The 20,493-nt window shown below is 39.9% G+C and overlaps 2 protein-coding genes across 3 annotated transcripts in view; one reads left to right on the forward strand and one right to left on the reverse strand.

The window, feature by feature from the left end:
• NDUFAF2 (NADH:ubiquinone oxidoreductase complex assembly factor 2) overlaps positions 1–14,930 on the forward strand; it is a 229,676-nt gene extending 214,746 nt beyond the window's left edge. For both annotated transcript variants that reach the window (XM_049857685.1, XM_049857695.1), the window contains one exon: positions 9,738–14,930. In XM_049857685.1, the coding sequence (XP_049713642.1) occupies positions 9,738–9,977 (240 nt within the window). In that variant the 3' untranslated portion in view covers positions 9,978–14,930. The remainder of the gene's footprint in view (positions 1–9,737) is intronic.
• On the reverse strand, positions 14,692–14,916 carry SMIM15 (small integral membrane protein 15). The gene has a single exon (XM_049857730.1). It carries the CDS (start codon positions 14,914–14,916, stop codon positions 14,692–14,694), a length of 225 nt encoding a protein of 74 aa, XP_049713687.1.
• Positions 14,931–20,493: the final 5,563 nt, after the last annotated feature.

Consider the following 20,493-nt stretch of genomic DNA (forward strand, 5'->3'; position numbering starts at 1 on the left):
GTCTTCCTGATCAATTGTCCCTTTTATCATTATATAGTGTCCTTCTTTATCCTTTGTGGTGGATTTAAGTCTAAAGTCTATTTTGTCAGAAATTAATATTGCTACTCCTCTTCTTTTTTGCTTATTGTTTGCTTGATATACTTTTTTCCATCCTTTGAGTTTTAGTTTGTTTGTGTCTCTAAGTCTAAGGTGTGTCTCTTGTAGGCAGCATATAGATGGATCGTGTTTCTTTATCCAGTCTGTGACTCTCTGTCTCTTTATTGGTGCATTTAGTCCATTTACATTCAGGGTAATTATAGATAAATAAGTTTTTAGTGCTGTCATTTTGATGCCTTTTTATGTGTGTTGTTGACAATTTCATTTTTCCACATACTTTTTTGTGCTGAGGCGTTTTTCTTAGTAAATTGTGAGATCCTCACTTTCATAGTGTTTGACTTTATGTTAGTTGAGTCGTTACGTTTTTCTTGGTTTTTGTCTTGAGTTATAGAGTTGTTATACCTTTTTGTGGTTACCTCATTATATACCCCTATTTTTCTAAGTAAAAACCTAACTTGTATTGTTCTATATCGCCTTGTATCACTCTCCATATGGCAGTTCAATGCCTCCTGTATTTAGTCCCTCTTTTTGATTATTGTGATCTTTTACCTATTGACTTCCATGATTCCCTGTTTTGTGTATTTTTTTTTTAATTAATCTTAATTTGTTTGTTTTTGTGATTTCCCTATTTGAGTTGATATCAGGACGTTCTGTTTTGTGACCTTGTGTTGTGCTGATATCTGATATTATTGGTTCTCTGACCAAACAATATCCTTTAGTATTTCTTGTAGCTTTGGTTTGGTTTTTGCAAATTCTCTAAACTTGTGTTTGTCTGTAAATATCTTAATTTCGCCTTCATATTTCAGAGAGAGTTTTGCTGGATATATGATCCTTGGTTGGCAGTTCTTCTCCTTCAGTGTTCTGTATATGTCGTCCCATTCCCTTCTTGCCTGCATGGTTTCTGCTGAGTAGTCAGAACATATTCTTATTGATTCTCCCTTGAAGGAAACCTTTCTTTTCTCCCTGGCTGCTTTTAAAATTTTCTGTTTATCTTTGGTTTTGGTGAGTTTGATGATAATATGTCTTGGTGTTTTTCTTTTTGGATCAATCTTAAATGGGGTTCGATGAGCATCTTGGATAGATATCCTTTCGTCTTTCATGATGTCAGGGAAGTTTTCTGTCAGAAGTTCTTCAACTATTTTCTCTGTGTTTTCTGTCCCCCCTCCCTGTTCTGGGACTCCAATCACCCGCAGGTTATCCTTCTTGATAGAGTCCCACATAATTCTTAGGGTTTCTTCATTTTTTTTAATTCTTTTATCTGATTTTTTTTCAGCTATGTTGGTGTTGATTCCCTGGTCCTCCAGATGTCCCAGTCTGCATTCTAATTGCTCGAGTCTGCTCCTCTGACTTCCTAGTGTGTTGTCTAATTCTGTTATTTTATTGTTAATCTTTTGGATTTCTACATGTTGTCTCTCTATGGATTCTTGCAACTTATTAATTTTTCCAGTATGTTCTTGAATAATCTTTTTGAGTTCTTCAACAGTTTTATCAGTGTGTTCCTTGGCTTTTTCTGCAGATATCCTAATTTCATTTGTGATATCATTAAGCATTCTGTAAATTAGTTTTTTATATTCTGTATCTGATAATTCCAAAATTGTATCTTCATTTGGGAAAGATTTTGATTCTTTTGTTTGGGGAGTTGGAGAAGCTGTCACGGTCTGCTTCTTTAAGTGGTTTGATATGGATTGTTGTCTCCGAGCCATCACTGGGAAACTAGTTTTTCCAGAAAATCCGCTAAAAAAAAACTGCAGTCAGATCCCTATCAGAGTTCTCCCTCTGGCTCAGGCTATTCAGATGTTAATGAAGCCGCCTGGGGAGGGTGGGGGAGGGAACAGAGAGATAGGAGAGTAGCACCTCAGAATATAGCCAGAGTTGCTTGTCTTGCTTGGAAAGACTATTATATCTGAGATTCCCGCGGGCGCGTCGCCTATGTGTGCTGTCTGTGTGGAGATTGCCCCCGGGGGGTCTGGCCCGCTGGAGTCACGGTCAGATCCTCCGCTTCCAGCCCCACGCCCAGCGTCAAGGCTCCCCTACTGGGACGGTGCACTCTCGACTCCAAAATCAGTCGCTGCCTCCCGGGGACTTCTCGTCCCTCCAGCCGCGTGGCCGTGCCGCCCCCGTGAACCAGGTGGGCCCCCTCCCGGGGTTAGTTCAGATGGGTGGAGTAGCTCCCCGTGCTTGTGCCGCGACCGAGTGTCCCGGCTGGAACGCTGTTCTCCCCGCTCCAATACCAGTCGCTGCCTCCCGGGGACTTCTCCTACCGGCTGCGTCCCACGCCGCCCGCGCGACCCGGATGGTCACCTTCCCGGGGTTAGTTCAGGGGGTGGAGCAACTCTCCGTGTTTATGGCGTACCTGCGTGCAGTCCATATCCCTGTGGGACGGTTCCCCGGCTCGGGTGCTGCTCTTTCTGCTCCAAGATCAGTCACTGCCTCCCGGGGACTTCTCCTAACGGCTGCGTCCCACGCCGCCCGTGGAACCGGCTAGTCCCCCTCCCGGGGTTAGTTCAGGGGGGTGGAGCAGGTCTCTGTGCTTGTGCCGTACCTGACTGGTATGCTGGCTCCAGGCTCTGGAAACAATCGCTGCTTCCCCGTATTAGTTCGTTCTCCGTCTCTAAATCTGTGTTTGTTGTTCAGGGTTCGTAGATTGTTATGTATGTGATCGATTCACTTGTTTTTCCGTGTCTTTGTTGTAAGAGGGATCCGAGGTAGCGTCTGCCTAGTCCGCCATCTTGGCTCCGCCTCCCAACAATTAGTTTTTTTAAAAAAGGAAATTCTTTTCTTGGAAAAATGATAGTCTCCATGTTCTCTACCTCTGCAACCTTTAATCTGTCTTCATATGTAAAAATAATTAACATTCAGATTGGCTTTTCATTTGCCTAAACAGCTGTTATAAGAAAGAGATTGACTTGGCAGAATAGTTTTGAGTAAAGAGAAATTAGGAGTCCTGGTGGCGCAGTGGTTAAAGTGCTTGACTGCTAATCAACAGGTCGGCTCTTCAAACTCACCAGCTGCTCCACTGGAGAAAAAAAATGCCCACTGGAGAAAGATGTGGCAATCTGGTTCCGTAAAGATTTATAGCCTTGGAAACCCTATGGGGCAGTTCTGCTCTGTCCTATAGGGTCGCTATGAGTTGGAATCTACTGGACGGCAGTGGGTTTGGTTTTTTTAAGAGAAATTATGCAAACGCAGGATAAGAGGAAAGGAGAGTGGATCTCTGCCCTCCGTTTCCTTTTATGCAGCTGTAAGACTGAAACAGTAGGAAAAACAATACATTGCTGTCGAGTCGATTCTGACTCATAGTGACCCTACAGGACAGAGTAGAATTGCCCCTTACGGTTTCCAAGGAGCAACTGGTGGATTCAAACTGCCAACCTTTTGGTTAGCAACTGAGCTGTTAACCATTGTGCCACCAGGGCAACAGTAGCAGTGGAGTAAATAAAGTAGGCTTGGGCAGCTTGGGGCCATGTGACTGGTCCTATACCAAAACCAAGCAAGCTTCATACCGACTTCTCAGTAGCTTCTTGCTACCTATTGGTGGTTACTAGTGCAAGTTTAAATTGGTCCTGAACTTTTCATTCTGCTCCAAAGATGGAGCTTCCATGAAGACACTTCCGTTATTAGAGGGTCTTGAAGATAAGGAGATATGAAGCAGTATCTTTGTCTACTTCCATTATTTCCAGATTTCTAGTATCATCACGAGAGATTTCCTTTGTAAAGCATTATCAGATTACCTGAGAATTCTACAAGGTATCTGTCTGAAAGGCAAAGCCTAACTTCTCTACTCCCACCCTTACTCATAGCAACTGCCCTAAACTCATAGTTCCTACAGTTCTTAAAGTAGACTACTCATGGGGAATTGCCCTGTTGTGAAAATAACAAGAATATTCATAAATATTGTTCTTTCCCACACGTTTGCTTTGAAAGGGAAGTGTCATTAGATGGACCCCTCTTCAAGTCTAAAACAAAGTCTGTAACACTACAATCAAAAAGTTTTTTTTTTTTTCCACTGCTGCAAGAAACCAAAAGAGATCTACATAAATGGAAAAACATATAATGCTCATGGATAGGTAGACTCAACACTGGGAAAATGACAATTCTACCCAAAGCATTCAAAAATACACTGCAATTACAATCCAAATACCAACAGCATTCTTTAAAGAGATGGAAAAACTAATGGTTAACTTTATATGGAAAGGGAAGAAGTCCCAGATAAGTGAAGTACTATTGAAGAAGAAGAATAAAGTAGGACTCACACTGTCTGACCTCAGTACCTACTATACCACCAGCCTCAGTAGCCAAAACAGCCTGGGAGTACAACAGAGAGTCCCTGATGGAGCAGGAGAAAAGTGGGGTGCAGAACTCAAATTCTAGTAAAAAGACCAGACTTGATAGTCTGACTGAGACTGGAGGGATGCCAGAAGACATGGCCCCCAGACTCTCTGTTAGCCCAGAACTAAAACCATTCCTGAAACCAACTCTTCAGACAAAGATTAGACTGGACTATAAGTCATAAATTGATACTGGTGAAGAGCGTGCTTCTTGGCTCAAGTAGATACATGAGACTAAGTGAGCAGCTCCTGTCCAGAGGCAGAAGGGGATAGGAGCTGGTTGAATGAACACAGGAAATATAGGGGGGAGAGGAGTGTGCTGTCACATTGTAGGGAATGCAACTAGAGTCACATAACAATGTGTGTATGTTTTTGTATGAGAAAACTGACTTGAATTGCAAACTTTCACTTAAAGCACAATTTAAAAAAACAGCCTGCTACTCGTAACAATGACAGACACATTGACCAATGAAACAGAATTGAGAACCCAGATGTAAATGCATGAATCTACAGTCACCTGATCTTCAACAAGGGTCCAAAGTCCATCAAATGGAGAAAAGACAGTTGTGTTTTTTTTTTTAACAAATGATGCTGGCAAAACTGGATGTCCATCTGCAAAAAAATGAAACAGGACCCATACCTCACACCATACACAAAACGTAATTCAAAATGGATCAAAGACCTAAATATAAGGCCAAAAACTATAAAGTTCATAGAATAAAAAATAGGATCAATGATGTTGTTGTTAGGTGCTGTCCAATCGGTTCTGACTCATAGCGACCCTACGCACAACAGAATGAAACACCCTACGCACAACAGAATGAAACACCGCCTGGTCCTGAGCCATCCTCACAATCGTTATGCTTGAGCTCATTGTTGCGGCTACTGTGTCAATCCACCTCATTAAGGGTCTTCCTCTTTCCTGTACTCTCCCAAGCATCATGTCGTTCTCCAGGGACTGATCCCTCCTGACAACATGTCCAAAGTATGTAAGATGCAGTCTCACCATCCCTGCTTCTAAAGAGCATTCTGTCTGTATTTCTTCTAAGACAGATTTGTTCGTTCTTTTGGCAGCCCGTGGTATATTCAATATTCTTCGCCAACACCACAATTCAAAGGCGTCAATTCTTCTTCGGTCTTCCTTATTCATTTTCCAGCTTTCACATGCATATGATGCAATTGAAAATACCATGGCTTGGGTCAGGCGCACCTTAGTCTTCAAGGTGACATCTTTGCTCTTCAACACTTTGAAGAGGTCCTTTGCAGCAGACTTACCCACTACAATGGATCTTTTGATTTCTTGACGGCTGCTTCCATGGCTGTTGATTGTGGAGCCAAGTGAAATGAAATCCTTGACAACTTCAATCTTTTCTCCATTTATCATATGTTGCTCATTGGGCCAGTTGTGAGGATTTTTGTTTTCTTTATGTTGAGGTGCAATCCATACTGAAGGCTGTGGTCTTTGATCTTCATTAGTAAGTGCTTCAAGTCCTCTTCACTTTCAGCAAGCAAGGTTGTGTCATCTGCATAACACAGGTTGTTAATGAGTTTTCCTCCAATCCTGATGCCCCGTTCTTCTTCATATAGTCCAGCTTCTTGGATTATTTGCTCAGCATACAGATTGAATAGATATGGTGAAAGAATACAACTCTGGCACACACCTTTCCTGACTTTAAACCAATCAGTATCCCCTTGTTCTGTCTGAACAACTGCCTCTTGATCTATGTAAAGGTTCCTCATGAGCACAATTAAGTGTTCTGGAATTCCCATTCTTTGCAGTGTTATCCATAATTTATTATGATCCACACAGTCGAATGCCTTTGCATAGTCAATAAAACACAGGTAAACATCCTTCTGGTATTCTCTGCTTTCAGCCGGGATCCATCTGACATCAGTAACGGTATCTCTGGTTCCACGTCCTCTTCTGAAACCAGCCTGAATATCTGGCAGTTCTCTGTTGATATACTGCTACAGCCGTTTTTGAATGATCTTCAGCAAAATTTTGCTTGTGTGTGATATTAATGATATTGTTCTATAATTTCCACATTCAGCTGGATCACCTTTCTTGGGAATAGGCATAAATATTAACAGGATACAAACCATAACCAACAATACACAAACTCCAGATGAGAAGCTGGATAACTGGGATCTTCTAGAAATTAAACACATTCATCAAAAGACTTCACCAAAAGAGTAAAAAGAGAACCTACAGACTGGGAAAAAAATATTTGGCTATTACAAATCCAACAAAGGTCTAATCTCTAAAATCTACAGGAAAATCCAGCACTTCTACAACAAAAAGACGAATAATCCAATTACAAAATGGTCAAAGGAAATGAACAGACACTTCACCAAAGAAGACATTAAAGCGGCCAACAGACACATGAGGAAATGCTCGTGATCACTAGCCATTAGAGAAATGCAAATCAAAACCACAATTAGATACCATCTCACCCCAGCATTACTGGCACAAATCAAAAAAACAGGAAATAAGAAATGTCGGAGAGGCTGCAGGGAGATCAGAACTCTTATGTACTGCTGGTGGGAATGCACAATGATACAACCATTTTGGAAAACAATCTGACGCTTCCTTAGTAAGCTAGAAATAGAAATACCATATAATCTAGCAATCCCACACCTAGGAATATATCGTAGAGAAATAAGAGTCGTCACACAAATAGACATATGCACACCCATGTTCACTGCAGCATTGTTCACAATAGCAAAAAGATGGAACCAACCTAGATGCCCATCAACAGACGAATGGATAAACAAACTATGGTACATACACACAGTGGAGTATTAGGTGTCAAAAAAGAACAACGATAAATCTGTGAAGCATCTCATAACATGGATGAATCTGGAGGGCATTCTGCTGAGTGAAATAAGTCAATTACAAATGGACAAATATTGTATGAAACCACTACTGTAAAAACTCATGAAAAGGTTTACACACAAAAAGAAACAATCTTGAATGGTTACCAGCGAGGGGATGGGTGGGGATGGAAAAACACTCAATAGACAATAGATTAAGTAGTAACTTTGGTGAAGGGTAAGACAGTACACGATACTGGGGAAGCCAGCTCAACTTGTACAAGGCAAGGCTATGGAAGCTCCATAGACACATCCAGACTCCCTGATGGACCGAATTGCTGGGCTGAGGGCTATGGGGGCCATGGTCTCGGGGAACATCTAGCTCAATTGGCATAACATAATTTATAAAGAAAATGTTCTACATTCTACTTTGGTGAGTAGCATCTGGGGTCTTAAAAGCCTGTGAGCGACCACTTAAGATACTCCACTGGTCTCAGCCCTTCTGGAGAAAGGAAGAATGAAGAAAACTAAAGATACAAGAGAAAGATGAGTCCAAAGGACTAATGGACCGCATCTACCATAGCCTCCACCAGACTGAGTCCAGTTCAACGAGATGGTGCCTGGCTACCACCACTGACAGCTCTGACAGGGATCACAATAGAGGGTCCCGGACAGAGCTGGAGAAAAATGTAGAACAAAATTCTAACTCACAAAAAAAGACCCGACTTACTGGCCTGACAGAGACTGAAGAAACCCTGAGAGTATGGCCCCCAGACACCCTTTTAGCTCAGTAATGAAGTCACTTCTGATGTTCACCCTTCAACCAAAGATTAGGCAGGCTGATAAAACAAAACGAAACTGAAGGGGCACAACAAACAGCCCAGGTGCAAGGACTAGAAGGCAGGAGAGGACAGGAAAGCTGGTAATAGAAAACCCAAGGTCGAGAAGGGAGAGTGTTGACATGTCATGGGGTTGTTAACCAATGTCATAAAACAATATGTGTATACTAACTATTTAATGAGAAACTAGTTTGTTCTGTAAACCTTCATCTAAAGTACAATTAAAAAAACACCAACAATTCTGAAATAGAGACATGTGAGAATGCAGGTAAGAGCAAAAAAGAAAGGGGGGGGAGAAATCGTTTCACTCACTGTCGTCAGATAAATCAGTTACTTTAATATTCTGATTTTTTATATTGAAAATGAAATATATGTTCTTAAAGAAACATCAGAAAATACAATCAAAAAGGACGTTAAAAAATTTCATGTGTTCAGAAACAATCAGCAATACAAAGAACTCAATAAAAAGATGAAATTACTGTATTTCATCTGTTTTAACGTGCACATCTTTTCCAAATGTTAACACCTCTGAAATCAGGATGTGTGTGAAGAAGTCTAACTGCTTTTTTTAGTGTACATGTAATAATGCTTCTTAAAATCAATGGCCTTGTATTTGATGAAATAGAGTAATACGGTCAATGTAATTCTTTGGTATAGATCCTTCTAGATAGAACAGCACATTTGAGAAACAGAAATGTATTGCACAAATTGTTTGCACTGCTTTGAGGAGGCATTTCCAATAGCAGAGTTCTTCTCTGGAATTGGTGTCTAAGACATGCTGAACTTATTCCATTCCTATCCTCCACTTCCACAGTATCCTAGAGGAGGAAGGGAACTGCAAAAGGTGGCCTTAGCATCCACACTTTAACTTCCACATTGAAAAGAGTGGTAGGAACACCTTTCGGAAGGCATTTCACCTTCCAGCCATTCACTTCATCTGCAGTGGAAAAGTACTGTCACTGACGATTAGCTTTTGAGACAGAAAGTAGCTGTTAAACTTGGAAAATCTTTGACAGAGTGATCTGTTCTTGTGTAATATATCATGTTAAATAACTTGCTTCACTTTTTTGAGTGGTATTTCTATATAATCAAAACCACACCTGTCAAGTTGATTCCAACTCACAGGGACCCTATAAGACAGAGTAGAACTGCCCCATTGGGTTTCCAAGGATCAGCTGGTGGATTCAAACTCCCAGCCGTTTTGGTTAGCACCTGAACTTTTAACCACTGTGCCATCAGGACTCCATATTTCTATATACAAGAAAACAAAAACCAAACCCACTGCCGTAGAGTCTATTCCAACTCATAGCGACCCTGTAGGACAAAGTAGAACTGCTCCATAGTTTCCAGGAGCACCTGGTGGATTGGAACTGCCAACCTTTTTGGTTAGCAGCTGTAGCTCTTAGCCACTATACCACCCAGCATTTCCTATTTCTATTCTATTATTTAATGAGGCAGAACTATTTAATTCACTGTTGAATTTAATTCATTTCTATAACACTGGTATATAATCAAATATTTCTTTCAAATTTATGCTGTATATAGCAATACACTACTTAAATGCAAAGCAAAATCATGTATATATTTTATTTTTACTGGCTATATTCATAAAAACCTGTATTTTTTTTCTAATTGAAATTTAATAATTTATTACCTGCAGGAAATCTTAAAGAATGAAAAATATAGAGAAGAAATGAAAATAAAAGGCCAAGATATTTATGAAAAAGAAAAACTACTATGTAAAGAGGAACTCTTGGCTCCACCTGCTCAAACTCAAATTAAAGGCCATGCCTCTGCTCCGTACTTCGGAAAGGAAGAGCCCTCAGAGGATCCCAGCAGCACTGCTAAAACCTTTCAGCCAGGATCCTGGATGCCACATGGCAAGAGCCAAAATAAGTGAATGCACTGTGGTAAAATCATTTCCTTAGTAAGGACGTACTTTAACAAATAAGTAGAAAGTTCTTTTGTATTTTCCGAATGTACAATAGTTCTCTTTTCCATTAAGAGTATTTCAGTATGCATAAGAAATGTGAGATTGTGAAGTATAGAAACCTAACTTCTTTCAGACTTAAATCCTCTATTTTAGTTATCATTCTGTTCATGAATTTGCTTAGATTCGTTTTTCTCTCCTTGGATTACATCCTTGAGAAGTGTCACGTGGCTGTGAATCCTGAGTACATTTGGAATCCTTACAATCATTTAGGTACTACCCACAGATGTATCTTGGTAGAAATTATTAGGGTACACAGAGAGCTCTCCTAAATGATCAAATGTAGATGAAAAAACTAATGAGAAGACTACTTCTGGGAACATACTCTTAAGATTCTAAAGAACTAGCCAAAAATGTTAACTTGGATTTTATTAAAAATTTTGGAGGACCATATATTTTCTCGAGTGCACAACTAAGCTTCTGTCGCTATTCTAATATAGATTTCTTTTCCCAGTGTTTGGCATATAATAGGTGTTCAATGAATGACCCAAATTTTTATGTTCTGTAAAATATTAGGAAATCCTTGGTTCACTATTAACAATGAATTCCTAAAAACACAATGGTTAAAGTTTTGACCTTTCAGCAGGTAAAAACTTTAATTGCCTAAGAAATATACTATAGAAAAGTACTTTATACAGCTTTTGTACTAAAATAATCAAATGTAAGATCACAAAAAAGTACTTATTGAGTAAAAATAAAGCCCCTAAGTGATAATACTAACATTCCAACAGTACTGTTACCATGAGATCATTGTGCCTCTTTAGTCATTACAACGGACTAGTACATGTAAACCATACCCATGTTACATGTAAACCATAGAGATGGCTAAAAAAGGGACTAGCCAATAGGCGATCTAAAAGGGGGTATAATTTATACTATAATTGGACTGTGAATTCAGATTCGGCCGTTGTTGAATCCTGTATCGCAGGGAAAATTGTAAATGTTCTAACAGATGCTAGAGTACTTCTACTGCCAAAAATTCCTATTAGCTTATTAATTGTATTCTGTGTACAATTTTTGCAAATGTTTGCCATGTACCATATAGTCTGTCTATAAATATCTTCAACATATGGCATAATTTGCATTAATTTTTATTTTTAAGGTCCTCGTTTTAAAATACGTTTTACATAAGCAGCAAAAGAAAATTTTAGCCAAGAGTCCTTGTGGGGAACTGCTTTCTATTCCAGTAAGATGATGAGGACACTGGCCCACCAAGCACTTTGAAGGTGCTTTTGGAAGGTGGGAATGAAATTTGTAGTAATCCATCCATACTCCTTTTCTCAAGGCTGACATTTTTAGGATGACTGGTTGCATGATTAGGGGACAAGTGAATGGAGTTAAATGTCATATATAAAAATGTAACTATAATCTTGCTGTAATTAACACTGCTTTTCTAAAGCTTTTATACTTGGGTTTAGGCCACCCACATGCAAAACAGAACTGAATTATTAAGGAAAATATTAGCTTGGCCAGCATTTTCATATTGTTTTTAAATAGTCATATTAGAACACTTCAAAGTTTTTTATAGTGAAAATGCTTTTCTTCCCTTTAAGACAAACTTCCAACCTATGCAAAACAAATTCTTTATTTCAAAAGTGTTCATTTCAACCTAAAGAGCATCATATTCTTCCTTTCTATAGCTCTACTAGAGCTTTTTTTTTGTTTTTACAATGTGCTTACATTACACATATTGCTCAAGTACAAAAAATGTTGTATTGACTATTGTTTAATCATGTACAGTTTGCCAATTAGCCAGGCCTTGAAAAATCAACTACGTGCAGGAATAATTTTTGCCCATTATCTGTTATCCTTTTCCATTCCTACTTTTACTTACCGATTTCTGGCTGTGATTTATTCATTTTAATTAACCTTAGAATGAATACCAGTACACTGGTTTTTTTTTTTAATGCTGTCTCATTAACCACACTATTTAAAATGTGACCTGAATTTATTTAGACCAGGCTTTCTCAAACTGTGTTTGTGTTATTTTGAGAGAAAAGAGGGGTAGAAGAGAGTGAATGGTAGTCAAATTAATGAGAAATCATGCAGGACAAAAACCTATCTACCTTGTGTTTCCCAGACCACGAAATTCCTTGAAATATGTTTGAGAAATGTAAAATATGCCCTTAAATATTTATTACAGATATGAAGTACATCAGAGTAGAGCCTATGACTAATTATAAACATAAAAGCTATCATTCCTAAATAGGAGTCAAACTTCCTCTAACTTGGAAGCAGAATAGGTACCAAGTGCCCCTCACCACTTTCCTTTACTTCATGTGTAAGGAAGGAGGGAATGGATGAAGATCTATTTATTATTATGTATTTCAACACTGGGTTTCCAGCTTATACCTTTCCAAGCTTATTTCCAGTTTGCCTAATGCAAAGAAATCAAGTAAACAATGCACTTACACATGCTTATTGGAGGGACAGTGGATCAAATTTTGACAAACCAACATTTTTTTGATAAATGTGTGTTATAGGCAGTGTGGGAGTAGCTTGTTCCTTTTTTCCCCCAAAACAACCTTACAAGGGTAACTGACTGTATCTAGTTTTCATAACTTCAAGTACAGCATACTTAAGGGAAAAAAAAAAAAAGCCGTTACCATCCAGTCGATTCTGACTCATAGCAACCTACAGGACAGAGCAGAACTGCCCCACAGGGTTTCCAAGGAGCACCTGGTAGATTCAAACTGCTTAGCTTTTAGTTAGCAGTGGAGCTTTTGGCCCCTATGCCACCAGGGCGCCATAGTGAATATATACTTTACTTAATACTTTTACTCCAAAACTGTGGCCATAAGCAAGACATATGTTTATAAATTCCTTCCATGGAACAGCTTGACTGCAGACACGTGAACATTTTAGACGTATCTTAAGCTACCTGTTGCTGTTGAGTCAATTCCGACTCATAGCAACCCTACAGGACAGAGAACTGTCCCACAGGGTTTCCAAAGAGCGGCTAGTAGACTCAAACTGCCAACCTTCGGTTAGCAGCCAAACTCTTAACCACTGCACCCCCAGGACTCCTATCTTAAGCTAGTTTTTCTTAAACAGGGTCTACAGACCTATGGGGGCCAGTAGTTCCAAAGAAGTAAGTAAGTTCATTACACTGGGACCAAGTAGTAACCTAAAATAATAGCATTAAGCATTACGCAAACTATCCATAAACATTCTCAGGGGTCCTCAAATTCTCAAATTTGAGAAACACTGTCCTAAACTCTAATGAGAATGCTTAGCTATAATTAAAATTTGTAACTCTTTGAAAAGTCTAACTTCCATAACATATCTAACTTGAATTACACCAAAAACAAAACAAAATCCCAGGACCTCTTTATAAATCAAACTTATTTCAGTATCTAGTTTCATTTTTAAATTAGGGCTGTTGGACAATTTAAATTGTCCAGGAAATTAAAATTCATATCAGGGGTGGAGAAACATTAGTAATATACTAAATAGCAGTGAAAAAATTACTTGACCCTGTATTTATAAAAGCCACATTTAATAGGAAAAAATTCCAGTTATACTACTTAATCAAGTTAGCTCTTCTAATTATATAGTACATTTTCATTTCATATAGCTTACTTATTTTCACCCAATCGCTACTATGCCCAAAATGTTTTTCTTTACCATTTATGAATTATGACTTAACTGTCATTCATAAAAGTTCCTTAAAACTTGAAATTTTAATTTTCACCTTGAAACTGATTGAAAAGTGTAAGACATCACTGTCACGAGTTAAAACAAAGAATGAAATAAAAAATAAAAGTGGTAATATAATCAACAAACTATCAGATATGACATTTTAACTTTCACATTTCTGTTTAGCAAGCAAGAAAAAACTGGCTCCAAGGTACTACAATGTTTGGCATTTTAAATGCAAGCTTTAAGTCACAGTTTTATTCTTCTCAACAAACCATCTCTAAGAAAATGGCAGTATTCATAAGTACAAATAGTTATATCCAGTAGATGGTATTCTACATAGTTAATAAGAGAACTCTTTGTAAAATTAGGTTTACAAAAATGCAGAATGTCTGATAATTATATTAATATCTCTAAGGCTAAAATCAGAAAATCAATGCAGAAAATAGAAATATTTATTAATATCATTTTGGAAAAGGCAGAAATTATTCTATTCCAAGAAATAAGCAATAATGATAAAAGATGTAATTAATATACTGTATCTTTTTTAAACCAAAGCACACTTTTCACCTCAGAAAGGATAATTTTCACTTTTACATTCATCATTTCCTTTGTCCAAAACAGGGCCTTAATTTAAGCCATTATTTGATTAGAGTTCATAATTTATTTTTCTCCATAGGATGTTTTCATTTCAGTACATATGCTGCAAAATAACTGACAAATGACTAGGTCAGTTATAAAGAATATGTAGCATAATAAATGCCAATTTACAGTAACTGTCAATAGACACCAACAATCTTTTACATCCGAAACTAAACATTACTACATTATTGAGGTCAGCGCTAACAGGATTCTCCCACATGGTCAGACTTTGTTTACTAAGTAATACTGTCACAAAATCCAAAGAAGAAACCTTAGTGGGTCCTTCCAAAGTTGCATCATTTTCCAAATGATTTTTCTTTGCCTGCAGAGTCTCCTCTTTCCTTCAATCCTTTTTCAGTCGTTTGGCTTTTGCAATATTTTCTTGACGTTTTTGTTTCTTCTTTTGCTCCTTTTCCCTGGCTTCAATCATCTTGGCCAATTTCCAGGACAGCACAGCACTTGCTAGGAACAGTGGTGTAAGGGCCAAAATCACTGTCGTAAGGAAGCCATATGGGTCCTTTGCAGCCCATTCCACAACATACTCAGCCCATGCCTTTATATCAAACATCTTTGTAGTGGTCTGAGGAAAACTGAGGAGGTCGAGGGGGAAGAAAAAAACCACAGGAGAAAGACTATATTGTTAATCATATTTTGGGAAAAGTTACATCATACAGACAACTGGTTAATGCAGAATACATTGTCACTCATTAGCTTTAAAGAAAAAAGGTACTATTTTAATAAGGACTAATATCTCCAGCAGGATCCCTGGTGGTATAGTGGTTAAGTGCTACTACTGCTAACTGAAAGTTCAGCAGTTCGAATCCGCTAGGTGCCCCTTGGAAACTTTATGGAGCAGTTCTACTCTGTCCTATATAGAGTCGCTACGAGTCAGAATCGACTCGATGGCAACAGGTTTGTTTTGTTTTTTTATCATCTCCAGATAGGGGACATCTGGTGATTCAGTGGTAGAAGTCTTGCCTTCCATGCAGAAGACCCACATTCAATTCCTGGCCAATGCACCTTATGCACAAACATCACCCATCTGTCCGTAGCAACTTCCGTGTTGCTATGCTGCTGAACAGGTTTCAGCGGAACTTCCAGAATACAACTAGGAAGAAAGGCCTGGCAATCTACTCCCAAAAATCAGCCAATGAAAACCCTATGGATCAGAACAGTCCAATCTGCAAACACCCATAGGAATGGCACAGGACCAGGGAGCTTCTCCTTTCATTGGGCATGGGGCTGCCATGAGTCAAGGCCAACTCACAGCGGCTAACGTCATCTTCAGATAGGAAAAAAATTTTTTAACTAGGGACAACCAGAATAGTAACACAAGATGTGACAATAAAACAGATAAAAGTAAAAACTATGTGGAATCTCACTATGCATTCTCACATGCCTTTTATATTCAAAACAAACTATTTAGCACAGCTTTGTAAAGGAATTTTGAGCCAATTCCTATTTATTTTTGCATACTAATTTAAAATTTTTTAAAAGTACAAATTTGAGGTTTGAGAAGGACAAGCTACAGAGCATGTGAATGGAAAGAAAGCAATGATAACATCCACATTCATATGCTAAGAAGTATACACAAAAAGTGACATGCTATTTTATGTCCTCTTTCATATCTGGGGATCCTCATGGGGATAAACATAATTTAAAAAATGAGCAAAGTGACCTTGACAGGTGCCATGCATTTTGTTCCTTTTTCGGGTTGGAAGGGAAGGGCCATCTAGCAAATGAGGATGGTGTGGAGTTGAGCAACATTTTCTGTTTTGCCTTTCATGTTTTTGTCAACCTCTGTTCAAAATGGAGAATCAGAATACCTGTGTAGGGAATGGGTATATACGCAGCCACTTAAATTTCAGCTGGGATTAAAAAATCATCTACCTTATGCTTGAGGAGTGATCTCTAACTCTGTCCTGGGATTATTAATGAGTAAATCACCATTTAGGATGACCCTTTTGTCTTCTTTAGTTCTACCACACACTTCCAGGAGAAGGCTTAAATTGTTTAGTGGGAGGGTTGAAAAAAATGGATAAAAAGAAAAAATTAAGTCACAACTTTCAGGATAGTCACAATAAAATTTTAAATGGAAAACTGCTGAATTCTGTATATACAACCGATACTTGACATGATAAAACTGCCTGACACATTGTAGGCGTTTAGTATCTATTTCCTCCTAACTGAATTTACTGCAAATGCTCTATAAAAAAAAAATACTAATTACTGGCTATCCAGTATTACTGTTAACTTATTTCAATACAATTAGGTATGCTCAGATATGTTGTTATGGGCCATTGAGGTGGTTTCCACACAAGACATAGAAGAACTGCACCACAGGGTTTCCCAAGAGTAGCTGGGGGATTCGCACTGCCGACCTTTTTGGTTAGCAGCCCAGAACTTAACCACTGGACCACCAGGGCTCAGACATACAAAAAGACAAGTTGGCTCACTGATATGTAAAAAGACCTCTCCAACGATGTTACAGCATATCCATTCCTAAATCTTTAACTTTTTATACTAAAAAGAGAGGTGTAGATAATATTTTATATTTTAGGAACAGGATGGCACAGAACCCTGGCACTGTTTCGTTCTGTTGTGCATAAGGCCACTATGATCGACGGCACCTAACAACAACTTTATATAAAAGCAAGCAGCTGGCCTGACTCTTGTCTACCTATTATACAGTTTGTGTTCTTTATTAAAAAAAGAGATAACCGCAATAAAATATAAATCATTCACTACACCATAATCTCAAAAACCCTGTTGTCAATGGTTTTAATTTAATCCTTTCACGATTAAAAAAAAAAATTCAACAAAAAAAAATCTCTTTTTTCAACTAAGACACATTAAAGTGTCTAACGTATTGTTCAACAGCCTAGCCTTTATATGCCCCGCCCACACAGTCGGGAACCCATTGCTGGGCTCTACTGAGACCAATCTTTCTTCAGCTTCTCCAGGCCAGTAATGAATGAATAATGCAAGCTTCAGTTTAAAAGAACTCTGCGATAATGATTAGAAAGGGAGTAAAGTTATAGCCATTAACACTCAGAAAGGAGTTATCGTCCACACGCCACATACCTCCTGTGAACCTCAATTCTAGACCCAAACGCCCGCGCCTCCCATAGTTCAATATAAATATCACTCTTCTTCTGTCCGAGACGGGTTTATCTCCGCGGCAGAACCGCGCGGCACCTGAAGCTGCACCTGGCGACACTGTACCGCCATCGGTACTTTCCCTTTTGTCCTTCTCTCCTTATATTGTCTCCCCCCTGCTCACTCATCCATCCCCACAACCGGGCCGCTGGTCCTTGGGGGCCACATCCACCCCTGACCCTCGGCCTTGATGGGCGCGGGCCTCCCATCCAGCGGGGGAGCCGGCGGGGCTCCAGAACGGAGGAGCCCCAGGCATCCGAGGTCGGCCCCACCACGCCACCAGCTCCGTGGCCACCTCCCTTGGGCACGGGGGTAAAACGAGCGCAGCACTCACAACCAGCCTTCCCCGCAAGGTGCCCAAACCCGGGCACAGACCCCACTCCCAACTCACCGCCAAACCGGAAGCAGGAAGAAGGAAGCCCCAGCTTTCCGTCCCGCCCACAGCCGACCCCGGCTTTCCGTCGGGCGTGAGGAAGTCGGAGGCCAATTTCCGGCTGAGGCCCGTGCTGCGTGGGGCCCGGCACCTCGGCCTCGGAGGACGCGGGGCGGGGGTGGGGCGGCTCTGGGATTTCCGGGGAGCGGCAGGTGAGGCCGCGCCGGCTAGCGGCGGCGTCGGGGCTCGCCTGGGCCTAGAGCCCGAAGCCGGCACCTCCAACCGGGGACGAAAGGGTGGGCGTGGAGGCACGGGGCGGACCGAGCCTCTGGCCTCGAGGTCCGCGTCGGTGCTGAGAGTCTTGGGCCTTTGCCCCTGGGGTCATTCGGGAACGGCCCGCCTCGTCTGCCGAAGCCAGACAGTTGATGGAGGCCCCTGTGTGGGCGAGGTCTTTGGCGAGTAGAAACAGAACAAATAGCGTTCTAGAGAAGGGTGTTGATCTCCACAAACCGCCCGAAGTCAAGGTGAGGGTCACATAGGACCCTTTAAGTATTCTGGCGAGTTTCTGCTGGTTCACACCCCACTTCAAGCCTCTGTCTTCTCAGGTGGGGCATTAGTTAAATCCACACATAAAACAGGCAAAGAAGCAGGACCCTCGTGGATCCCCTGAACTTTATTACTAAGGGAAAAGACATCCATGCTGTGTGAAAAAGCTTTTTTTGTTGTTTGTTTTTAATTTAGGAAAGAATGATTGATACTTGCCCAAAGTAAACTTTATAAATAATTGAACTGTCTGGGCATAGAGTTCGCACAGAGGTACTTGTTCTTTTAATACACAAATAAAGGGATGCAAAAGTCAACAAGCAGAAAAGGTGAGTTAGTATTGTCTTCTAATCTACAGGAACTGAAAGATTAGCCCTGGTTTGGTTGTTGACCAGCTTTTGTAATTGCATGCACTGAAGTGCTCTGTTTGACTACCCCTGGCAAATGTTGCAAGACCTCTTCATTGTTGTGTGCCAATTCAAGCAGGTTTTTATTCTTGAAAGACTATATAGAGTGTTCTCTTTGAGGAACAAGCTACAACATGTATAGCTTGTTTAGGTATAACAACAGTAACTATTATTTACCAGGGAACAGGGTTTTGGCAGATAATCTAATGATCTAAACTACTGTTCATTGGGCATATATTAATGTTTGTATGTTGTATTACCAGCAGTTTTCTTACTCATTCTTGTTTGAAAACTTGGATGATAGTTTCAAAGCCTGAGCTGCTGAAACCTAGCTTACACCTGTAGTAGCCAGAAAAAGCTGATTCAGTCACTGGATTATGTGTACTATAAACTTTAACTACTGGAGGTAACTGTATGTGATTTTTAAAAACTTGCCCAAGTACTGATTCCAGGAGAGGATCTGAATTTATTTTAACATACTTCACCCAGGGACCAACGTGGCTTTTTGTTTTAAATCACGAGTAGATAGTTTTCCCAGTTACTGCCTTATTAGGTTTCCCTGCTGCATTCCTGGTTAAAGCATAGGTGTCCTGGACTAGAAGAAAAGGCACATGAGGAGGAAGCCTCTGTAGCTCTTGGGCTGTTACGTAGACCATGCCTTCACAGTCTGATTTTCCTGGTGTGGCTTCCAGTTGTAGGGCAGGCTGCAAGCCCAGGAGCGTCGTAAGCCAGCCTGCGTTGACTTAACAAAAAGGTGGTGTCAAGATTGGTTCAGATGTTGCAGACTGCTTCCTGTAGTGAGGAGTCTTCACTTGTCAGTTGAGATTGACAAGTCATGTCTCACTCGGCACTGATCTGTGTACTCTGATTAAGTCACTCTGAGCCTGTTTCCTCTTCTATATATGGAAGATGTACCAGGTGATCTCTGTTGCCGTTCCAACTTTTCAGTTTTGTAAATTGAACTGGACTTGGCCATCTGTCTCACTTAGGCTACACAAGCAGCAGCAGAGTAAGGTATTTAGTGGAAACATCATAGCCAGTTTTCTTAAGGTCATGCTCTTGTTGTTAGGTGCACTCGAGTCAGTACCAATTCATAGCAACCCTATATACAACAGAACGAAGCTCTTAAGGTGGTGTTACTCTTTATTTGAAAAAAATCCTTAATCAGATATTTATTCTCTCTCAAATACCTTTCAGAATACCAATTTAGAATAACAAGAAAAAAAGGTCTGCATGAACTATGGCCTTTTACTTATTTTTAAGAAAAGAGCCTTAGCCATTCATGTAATTTTAATCAAACTAAATCTTACACTGTTAATAGGATCTGTTTTTGCGTAAGAATGTTTCCCATCTAGCGTATCAAAACAGCAGCCAAGCGGCCCAAGTGTACCCTATTGCAGTTGTATTTTGTAATTGGAAGTGTACAAAATGCTAAGTTTTTTTCCTCCTAAGAAAGTAAGTCCTTCTAGTCTTAGGTCATTTGTTTGCTTTTAAAAAAGTTACATTTCACCCTAACCCTGTCACAATTGTGAATGAATTGAAACCTGAATAAGACTGATAGAGTCAGACTAGGAGCCCTGGCGGCTCAGTGGTTAAAGCACTTAGCTGCTAACCAAAAGTTCAGCAGTGTGAACCTAGTGGCTGCTCGGGAGAAGGATGTAGC

Source organism: Elephas maximus, chromosome 2 (genome assembly GCF_024166365.1).
Source record: "Elephas maximus indicus isolate mEleMax1 chromosome 2, mEleMax1 primary haplotype, whole genome shotgun sequence".
NCBI classification, from domain to species: Eukaryota; Metazoa; Chordata; class Mammalia; order Proboscidea; family Elephantidae; genus Elephas; species Elephas maximus.